At 44.8% G+C, this 10,463-nt stretch overlaps 1 protein-coding gene across 1 annotated transcript; it reads left to right on the top strand.

Annotated features, from left to right (window-relative positions):
• Positions 1 to 227: 227 nt before the first annotated feature.
• On the top strand, positions 228 to 9,764 carry CRHBP (corticotropin releasing hormone binding protein). Its single transcript, XM_068423631.1, has 7 exons — positions 228 to 308; positions 748 to 841; positions 1,483 to 1,640; positions 3,703 to 3,913; positions 5,236 to 5,384; positions 7,973 to 8,090; positions 9,607 to 9,764. The coding sequence occupies exons 1-7, from the start codon at positions 228 to 230 to the stop codon at positions 9,762 to 9,764; spliced, it is 969 nt and encodes a 322-aa protein (XP_068279732.1).
• Positions 9,765 to 10,463: the final 699 nt, after the last annotated feature.

Here is a 10,463-nt window from a genome sequence, read left to right as displayed (position 1 = left end):
TTTGTGGCTGTGATTTGGACCCTCGTCATGCCCATGTACTGTGTCACTGCAAGAGGAATTCAGTTACCATGGGTTACCCTATCAGTACGGGGACCAAGTGCCTCCCCTCCCAACAGCTCTATAAAAAGAGTCTCTCCAAGATACCCCAGCAGCTCCTGCCTACCAGCGCAGACCAGGAGAAACTTGGCTGGGGGGAGAGAGGGAGGGCCATAAGAGGAGGTGTCAGCATGCCATCTGCTTTTCAGTTTCAATGCCACTTCATTCTCATCTTCCTGGCAGCCTCCAAGGGGGAAACCAGATACCTAGAGGTGAGCAATGGGGCTAACGACCAAAGTGCCTCCCTGTGCTTTTAGCTGCTGTCTTCTAACTTGTACTTCCAGCTTCCAAGCATCATGCTTTTCCCTCTCTCCCTTCCTATTCCCCCTCCTCCTGCATTAAACCTACACCTCGGTAACATTAATGCAACAGACCCCACCCCGGGCATTTCTTTATACTCACTTTTGTCAAACTTGCATTTTTGCTGAGGATTTAAGAGACTCACTGTGCACTGAGCTGCTGGGCTCACCTCTTAGGTGCCAGGTTTGTTCCCCTCTACTGCAGGTTGGCAGCTTTCTGAATGAGCTCTTCCACAGCTGCACCGTTTCTCAAGGAGGGATTTAATCTGCTGGTGCCTTGTCTAGAGAGGTGCAGCGAGGGAGCTGCATTTCACTTTGCCCCAGCATCTTCTTGTCCTCTTTCCTTCACCAGGTGAGAGATGCTGGTGAAGATGAGCCCTTCTTACTCCTCAGTGAAGATTTGAAGCGAGAGCTGTCTGCAGGGCAGATCTACCGGCGGTCGCTCCGTGAGTTTCTTTGGTGCTCTGGTGGGGACAGCTGGCGGGTGGGAGAGTCCTGAGGGGAGCCTGGGGCTCAGGGAGGGGGAAAGGGGCTATTTGGGAGTGACAGAGCTGCAGGTGCTTTTTGCAAGGTGGGGAGAAGAAGGGCAAAGTGTTAAAATCTCAGAAAAACTGTGGTTGAGACAGAGGGATCAAAACAGGGTTCTGAAAAGAGGTTGGTGCTGAGAGTGGAGGGTCCCCAATTATGGGAGGAGGATGGAGATTGTCCACCCATGTCCCTGGGCAGGGTCATATCTCCAGGGGATGGGGCAGGTGAAAAAGCTGTGATTAGAGAGAAATCTGAATGAACAGGGTGTTTGTGCACTTGTGCACATACACAGAGTTTTCTGCTCAGAGATTCTTTGACACGTCATTCCCCCCTGTGCCTCCCCATTGCACATTTGTGCTCACACCTGCAAGTTACTATTTATCCTCTGATGCTCAGCGGGCTTCTAATTGCTTCAGCTGGGTCTCCCTTTCCTCCCTGCCCGCCGAGGCTCAGCTTGGGGATCTCTTCTTGCTCCCTGCTTCCCTGTGCTGCAGAACCTGGCGCTGGGTCTCCCTCCCCAGCAGGCTGAGGCAGCAGCCCTGTGTCTCTGTTTCTCCAGGGTGCATTGACATGCTGAGTATAGAGGGTCAGTTCACCTTCACCGCAGAGCAGCTGCAGCTACACTGCGCGACTTTCTTCATTGGGGAGCCTGAGGAGCTCATCACGATAGACTACAACTTTGTAAACATCGACTGCCAAGGGGGTGACTTCCTGAAGGTAAGAAGCTCTCAAGTCCTGCTGCACTTCCCCTTCCCTACTCTCATCTGACGTGTGAGATGTTTACTATGTGTGGAAGGGGCAGGCAAATGTGTGTGTGAGTGTTTGTGCTTTCACAAAGCAGCTGTCTCTGGGACGGCTGTTCCTCCTCCCTGAGGGACTTTGGGAATGTCACCTCGCCCATTTACCACCCTGCTAAAGCAAAGTCGGATGCAGGCTGAAGATCCCTCTCCAAACTGCAGCACTGGCTCTTCTGAACTTTTTCAGGAGCTTCTTTACTGAGTGTCCATACCTGGGGGACGAACAGAAAAGTTTGGTCAGTAAAAGCCAAGCCCCTCAGCCCTGTTAGGAGGGTTTTCTCATTGCAACATGAATCGCACGAGCCCTGCAGATAATGATACAGCCCTCTGAACAGCTGTTACTGCTCCAGGACCTCCACTTGCAGGTCACTTAGCATCAGCTTATTAATGAGTGGATCATTGCAGGCTGTCTTTCAAATGGCCCTGATAGAGCTTTTCAGGACATCAGCTCTGAACAGAAAGAGGTTCATGACTCAGAGTGATTTACATTCCAGTATCAAAAAACTTTACCAGCACATTTTGCTGGCAGGCGGGTGTTGACCAAGATCTGAACTTGGTTCAAGAGAGAAGCAGCAGCTTGATCGCCCCTGGCTGCTCCCCCTCACCTTGCGCCCTGCCCTTTCCCCTGCGGTGGTGGTGCACAGACCCTGTCCCGCCCCATGATGACCTGATCTCTGGGGAGGAGGAGGAGGAAAGCTGCCCTTCAGCCCTTTCCTTGTCTCCTTCTCTTGGAGAGATGCTACCCCCCTGCTCACTTTACCCTGGGGAATCCTGTCCCTCCATCCCATACCCCTGGCTGGGATGTCTCCCCACATAGCTACAGGGAGCCTGCTTTCAGCCTCTTATGGGTCCAAGGATTTTGTACCTAGACTTACAGCCACTTATGGAGGCTAGAAAAATGCCAAGAGGTCTTTGAGGCTTTACAGAGGTTTCCTTCCTTTGATCATGGTGTCCCCAGTTTCTGCATAATGCTGTTGTATTTACACAGGCAGCTTTTCCCTGGTGTAATTTGAGCACCCACATCTCGTTACTTCAGAAAATTTACAGTTCTGGTAAATCCAGAGACTGATCCTACAGCTTTCCCACGAGGAAGTCCCACACATATTCACACTAGAATTACTCACTGAAGTGATGGCAGGATCCGGTCCTTGGATTTTCAAAGTATTGACTGGAGCGTGAAGGAATTACTGTGTGAGAGCGGCTAGGAAGGGATTGAAAAGCAAGGCGGGCAGCTGCATAGCTATGCTGGAGTTAATACAGATTTCTGCTTCTGACACACTTCCCTGAAGATGGTGAGGGCAAATTGTTGCTCTTTTTATTGTGAAAGACAGATTTGTCGAGGTTGCTGCTTAAGGTCCAGCCAAGTAGGCAGCATTTTTTTCAGCTTTCTAGTGGTTAGAATGAGCTGAAAGAACAGACACAGGAGAGAGCAATACCTCTGCCAATAACTCTTCCCTGAAGCTTTATTGTATTCCGATACCTCTGGAAGCCCTCTGGGCCCATTAATGACAAGCTGCAAACACGGATGGTGGAAAAATACAGGCCAGATCAATGGACTTAATGCCCAGAGTTTGAGAGGATGATTTATGTTTCATGTGACTTCCAAATCAAGCTGGTCAACAACTTCTCTTAGTAACAGTGGAATTGCAATAGTAAGAAATAAAAAAAATGAGGCAAATGTGATGATGCTGGAGCAAAAAGAGATGCTTCCCTCAAAAAAGGTCACAAAAATTATCATCTGAAGGAAATAAAGACAACATTAAAATTTGTGTGTATCCATTTCCTAAATACAGATTGAAGCTTGAATAATTAGTTAAATGCTAGGAAATCAATAAATACAAAGAACTTTTGTTTTTAATTGGTGGCTTCGAAGAGGCCATCTGGTATCAAAATAAAACAGTGTCTGTAATACTTCATGTTTCTGTTCTCTACTAACAGAGCAATAAGCAAAAGCCTTGTTTTCAATTATTGAACCTGTGTAGGTATTTGATGGCTGGATACTCAAAGGAGAGAAATTTCCCAGTTCCTTGGACCATCCCCTCCCCACTTCGCAAAGATATGTAGACTTTTGTGAAAGTGGCAATATTCAGAGGAGCATCAGGTCATCGCAGAATGTGGCAATGATCTTCTTCAGGATCCATGAGCCAGGCAATGGATTTACCGTCACAGTCAAGAAAAACACAAACCTCTTCCGTAAGTCTGCATTTTATATCGTCAAATGGGCTTGTGCTTGGGGCAGGAAGAAAAATGAACGTGTTGGTTTGCATTGAATTCTCTCCCTGGCGTTATCTGCACTGACACAGTTCCATTAATGCCAGCAGAGCCATACACACCCGCATGCCTGAGAATTTGACTCAGGCTCAGTGCGTGTCTCAAGAAAAAAAAAGTAAGTGAAATGTAAGAGATAACTTAGGCATGGCTTCAATATTCGGAACCAGGAGGATCTTTCTTTCAAAGAAGATCTCTTCCAATGTGGTATTATGTTCCAGCACATTTGGCTAGAACAAATAGTATTTATTTAGAGAGTTTAATCTCAGCAATTTCTAGATCTGGGTGAACAATAAGGAAAAAATATTTGCACAGCAAAAACAGTGTGTTGTATATTTTTGTGGTAGTTACGAGTGATACATGAACCCAAGCATCTATTTGCAAGTTATTTCCCTAAGCATGTGAGCTGGCAAGGCACAAACAATGGTCACCTGCACTGTTTTTCCAAGAGGGTACAGGACATTACACACTTATTGTTCAGGCCAGTCTGATTTATCTGCTTCACCATGCAAAGGATGAAGATGATGGCATGTCTGCCTTGTCCTTACTCTGAGTTGTTCAGACATAAGCCTGCAAGCTGGGTCTCCACACTGGTGTGGCTTCAGGCCTGTGGATGTGATTGGGTGCAGCTGCTGGAGCTGGCTTGTGTCCTTCACCGGCCTGCTGAAGCAGCCGCAGGCCTCCAGGTCTGCGTGGAGGATCCCTTGGGTTGCACACACAGATGCTAAGATACTACTCCCTTACCCGAACTGTTAAGTTTGAACTTTAAGATAAAATCAGCATGTACCTGCTCTAGTTTCAATGGGATGTTTTGCAGGGTAAGGAACCCCAGTTAAGCGGAGTGGAATAGGACTTGGGGGTTTGCTGTCAATATCAGGCAATAATCAGTCAGAGCTAAACAAAAGCCCGGCATCCGTATTTAGCCTCCTTCAAACTGGCAAACAGTACGAGCCCCCAACAACACGAGCCCCTGATGTATGCATTTGGGGTGTGAGCTCTCCCATTGACTGCTTCACCCTCAAATTCTTCCAGACCTCATGCTACATGGTAAGAAATGGGCAGGGAATTCTTAGGGAACAAATACCATGCAAGAACCCCAGAAAATGCCATATGCGTATTTTTTCAGGATTTGATTGTAACTTTCAGTAATTAAATCATCTGTTCTTTGTTAGTACTGAAAACACATGATTATTCTACATGCAGTGATAACTGCACAAATAACTCTTTTACCTTCTCCCATGCCCCAGCGTGCAATGTCATCTCTCAGACTCCCTCGGGAAGGTTTACCATGGTCATTCCTCATCAGCACAGAAACTGCAGCTTCTCCATAATCTACCCAGTGGTGATAAAAATATCTGACCTTATCCTGGGACATTTAAATGGCCTCTTTTTAAAGGTGAGTTTTTTGTTTCCTAAGAAATTAGTACTATGTGCAGTTGTCCTGGGCACAGGAGAGGTAAGGGGGTGAAGCAGGGATAGCCTGTGGCACTGGCTGCTGTGGCGTGTGCGCTCCGGATCACAAGAGTGCACGCTGTGCACTCTAGTTTCCACACAGAGACAAGAGCTGAGTCTGTCTCTGTCACTATTGTCTCTGTAATGTTGCATAGGTAATCAAATTATGCAAAGTACCATTAATGCCTGTAAATATTGCTTGCCATAATAAAAGGTAAGAATTTCATTAGAAAGAAAGAAAAGAGAGCTCTCCCGCAGACCTGTCTGTCTGTATAATGAAAGCAGCAACCACTCTGAACAGAGAAAGGAGGCATGGGTTAGATAAATGGTGAGGTATTAGCATGGTGAAAATACAAACGTCCTCACAACTGATCCCCTGCTCAGCGTGCTGAGCATCCTCTGCTCCACCTGCTCCGATGCACAGCATGGGGCTGGGGCTTGGCCACAGCATTTGATGCTTGATGATGACCAGACAGGAGAGGACAAGACCTGTTGATTGCACCCTGTGCCTGTGAGGTCTGAGAAGCTGCAAATTCCAAAATATCCAGAAGGGTAGGAGCAAGAAAATTCGTTTTCTGGTGCCAGCGAGACTGGCAGCCTAGGTCCTTGACAGGGACTGCCAGTGTTCAAGCAGTAGTCAGGGCCCACAATGATCATGTGCAAGGTGCTGGCAGAGGCAGGACACAAAAATGCAGTGATACAAGAGGCAATTGATGGGAACAAGCAGACAAAGAACCAGTTACAGAGTCTCTGTCACTGCAATACACAAGGGTCTCTGCACATCAGTTTTTTTGTATTGAGGGTGTTGCATCAAAGGAAAGTTTTAAAGAGCATTGAGCAAAATGGAGAAACAGCTATTTGAGTCGGTGTGGTTCCCCAGCAAAAGGGGCAATGTGAATGAAAGCGCAAAGATGGTCTGTTTTGGTCAAGGCAAGAAACGAGCAATAAAAGTTAGCCATATGTGCTGATCTGCAGCAGGAACTGTTCTTCTAATGCTGTAGCAAAGGTGATAGGTTGGAAGGGGGCCAGGCATTGAAACTAAGGTGAAAGGAGTAATGTCTGAGGTGATGGAGGAAAAGAAGCTGTTAGGAGTGTCCTGGGAGTCTGACACAGAGGTCCAAGATATAGGAAGAAAACTGGAAACTCCAGTGAGAGACAGAGGCACAAGCCAGCAGGGCAGGGGAGGTCTGGTATGGCTTTGGAGGCCACAAGCCCCAGGGTGCATGTTCAATGGAAAAAGGATTTGGGGAGGTCAGTGGAGGAATGTGTGGATTTTTCAAGGGATGTTTACATCTCAGTCACATGGCGAAGGAGCAGAACAAGTGCACAGACAGTGAGCAAGGAAAGGGCTGAGTGCAGATGGGAAGTGCTCAGGAGCAAGGATCAGCCTTGCAATACTGAGAGAGAGACCAGCTGTTGGCCAGACAGGGGAAATTCAGTTTACAGCATGGTGCCTGAGGACAAAGTCAGCCAAAGCCCTACACAAGGTGTGGATTTTAAATACTGGATGACTTGGCTCAAGTCAGTTCATAGTTATACCCTTGCCTTACATGCTGTTTTCACAGGAACTCTCACTCTTCCTCACCAAAGAGGAAGAGCCCACTTTGCTTACGCAAGAAACAAAGGCAAAAGAAAGCAGATAAAATTTTTATCAAGCATAAAGCCTTTTATATACAAGAGATATCAATCTTCCTCCCTTACAAATTAGCTGAAAATAATTGTGTGCCCAATTCTGCAGTCCAAGCCAATGACCCTGGCTCCCCATGATCTCCTTTTCCCTTCTTGACATCTGTGAACCAGTAGCAGGAGGACTGGTGGTTCAGGATGGCTAGAAACCAAACATGTCCCAAACCAGGCTTTGAGAGATGGGCCAAGTGAGTTGACTTGTTCAGCAGTGGGCAGACAAGGGATGACAGCAGGATGACAAGTAAGGAAATCAGGCACTTAAACAGTAGCATATGGGTCACAGCCCAAAGGTGCATAAGATGCCTGTGCATGATGCTTTTGGCAAACAGCATTCACTTTCAGGAAAGGAGCACTTGTGGGTCTAATATATAGCGAGCCATTGTCGTCACACAAAACTACTCTTTTGGTTAATTCCTACTTTAATTAAACTTTGCCAGAATAGTGCATTTTATTAACACTTATTACTTAGGAATAAGTACAATATAGTGAAGTTTAAGTTCCTGCCTGCCAGCTGAGTGTGAGCGCACATGTAGCCCCTGACTGTGTTAATTTGATTACATGTCTAAGCATCCAGAATCAGATTGTTTATCTACACTAAAAGCAGCTGAATCAACACCTTAACTACTTGCCAGTGATTTTCAGAGCCCTCTTAGGTCTTTCTTTGGAATCCCTTAAGGAAATTAACTGATTAATGTCAAATTGAAATAGTATCACTCAGGATGAGAACAGCCTGATTTCTCATAGGTTTAAACAGAGAGGACTTATACTGTTGACTGCAATCATGTCTAGAGAATTGCTACATTTTGAAGATAAATTATAAACAACTTTTAATCTTCATCTTTTCAGAAACCAACAGTGGGCTGTGCAGGAGTGGGAGATTTTGTAGAGCTGCTGGGAGGAACTGGCTTAGACCCATCTAAGATGCTTCCACTGGTTGATCTCTGTCACTCCTTTCATGGGTCTGGTGAGAACTTCTTCTTCCACTTACCTTCACATGACAAAATAAAACCAGAGGGAGTCATGCAGAGCCCCTGCAAACCTGGATTTTCTGCTAGACTGGTGAACTTCAAGTGTAGTAGAACATGACAGCTAAAGCTATTTGACCCTATGGCTGGGGTGTGTGATACAGCACACCCACAACCACCTTCACTTGCCCCTGCAATAATCATTATAACAAGGTTAAGTTATACATATCTTTAAATTGTTTGTCCTGTGACACTTGTCATTATTAGAGTAGCCAGATGAGCCTGGAAATTAATAAGAAATGAAGGCAGAGCAGTCACATTTTCAGTTAAGGAGTTTTTCCTCACTTACTCAGCGTTTCCAAAGCCTCCTTTTCAGCTGCAGGCATAACACATACCCCAAAAAGCCACAGAGCTCCCAGTCTCTGCTTTGAACCCTAGGGGAGCTCTGAACCTGTTTCACAATCATGCCAGGTCAGTAACGTCTTTCTTCACATGAAAACAAGAATTCACAGTTTCCCTAATATTCAGTACAGCAGAGTATGAAGCATTGCAGTGATGCAACAGACCAGCCCCTATGGCACATGAGTTGTACCTTGGGCATCTGAATGAGTGGACTGGAGTAGCACTATTTCTGCAGGGTTAGAAAGCAGCAACATGCCTGGCACTTCACTCCTGCCATCTCCTTTGCCTTTCATCACACCACAACTTAATGGTCCAGGCATTCTTCAAAGATTTAACCAGGAAGCGCTGGTGCTGAGCAAATACCAAGCACTGTGATGAGATTAAAATGTGCTTTCCTGGTGGTGTGAAGGAAGGGAAGTCCCATATCAGCAGCCCGTGCTCTCCCATTGATCTACTGGATTTCTCCTCTGGAAAGAGAAGTGCTCCAAGTTCCCCAAATGAAACAGGTTTTGCCAAACCCCTGTAAAATGGCTCATCCAAAGCAGTGGTTAGTGATCTGCTTGATTTCCCCCAGAGAAGGACAGTACGCTGGGCACTGCCATTTGATTTTGTCTTGGTGGGACTCTTACACACCTTTGTAACTGTGAAGACCTTCTTATGCACAAAACCACTCATTCCTCTAAAAGGAAACATTTAAATGTTATTAATTCTGGGTATCTCCAGGATAGGGTGCCATTACCGTTACCTGTCACTCGTGGTATTTAACAGTAGCATATACCTTCCCAAGTGCAAACACATACAGACCTCTGCTTTATGTCTATCTATACATATGTGAGACTGCAGGTGGATGGGAAGTGAGTGGCATTTGCATGAGTAAAGGTTACAACATTTGATTAAATACCCAAGTCATTGTAAAGTAAAACTAACACATATAAAATAAGGTATTTAGTCAGCAATCGCAACACTGGCTGGTCATTGCTATGCATAAATTTGCTTTCTTTCCAAAACTGTATGTATCTGTGCTTTGTAATTGCTAACACTATATATCTCTTTTCCCTCTCTCTCATATAAATGTATCTTTATATCTCCTCTATATATCTTTTCTCTAATTAGCACAAATGAAGATTGGCTGTGACAATACTGTGCTGCGAATGGTCTCCAGCGGCAAACACATCAACCGTGTGACATTTGAGTATCTTCAACTCGATCTGCAGGAAACAGAAAACAGAAAGGAGAACAGCATTGAGGAATTCTGCTTTCCTAGTATCTGAGAAACCAGGCCACACATTTTCACACAGCTAATGAAAATAAGGTTCTGGTGAATTAAAAAAATGTATTTTTCCTTTAACCAGCTGGTATTATCGAGCCTTTCTATGGTACAAGCATATTTCTTTTCTCATACAAATCAGTCATTCCCATAAGCGAGCAGGAAGAAGCAACCAATATATTAATCTTTGTTACTACTATTATATTTTTTTCTGCAATATTTAAGCTCATTTACTACATTCAAAATCAATGGCAAGAACAGAAGGCTATGTTTCCAATATAAATATTATTAGGAAAACAGGCACAAACCTAGTGTATCTAGTCTGAGGACATAGGAAACCCACAATTAAGTATAAACTTCAGGCAGTAGCTTTATCCTTTTATATCAGTTATAAACGAAAAAAATAGACGGTGGAATATACTTCCAGTTTTGTAAGAGGAAACCCAGCATAAGTGTGTGTAAAAACTACTTTTTTGCTTATAACTGTAAATGTACTATTTATTTCTAATGACATGTTTTTAATAAAAATTTATAGCATGGAAACTTCCTTACACAAATCCAAACATGAATAAATACATTCAAAGAGTTGGCAAAACGTTATTATGTTGTATTTTTCTGAAGAGCTCTTTTAATATTCTGGTTAAACTTCCTAAATCCTGTGCTGTTTTCTGGAAATGATAAAGTTGAACATATGTTGCTGTAA

Source organism: Nyctibius grandis, chromosome Z (assembly GCF_013368605.1).
Source record: "Nyctibius grandis isolate bNycGra1 chromosome Z, bNycGra1.pri, whole genome shotgun sequence".
NCBI lineage: Eukaryota > Metazoa > Chordata > Aves > Nyctibiiformes > Nyctibiidae > Nyctibius > Nyctibius grandis.
This window is presented reverse-complemented; position numbering and strand designations above follow the sequence as displayed.

Bases quoted from the DNA above. Each gene is read 5' to 3' on its own strand.
- CRHBP (XM_068423631.1), top strand. From the start codon at position 228: ATGCCATCTGCTTTTCAGTTTCAATGCCACTTCATTCTCATCTTCCTG. The intron at 309-747 runs GTGAGCAATGGG...TTCCTTCACCAG, and splicing joins GGGAAACCAGATACCTAGAG to GTGAGAGATGCTGGTGAAGA. The intron at 1,641-3,702 runs GTAAGAAGCTCT...GAACCTGTGTAG, and splicing joins AAGGGGGTGACTTCCTGAAG to GTATTTGATGGCTGGATACT.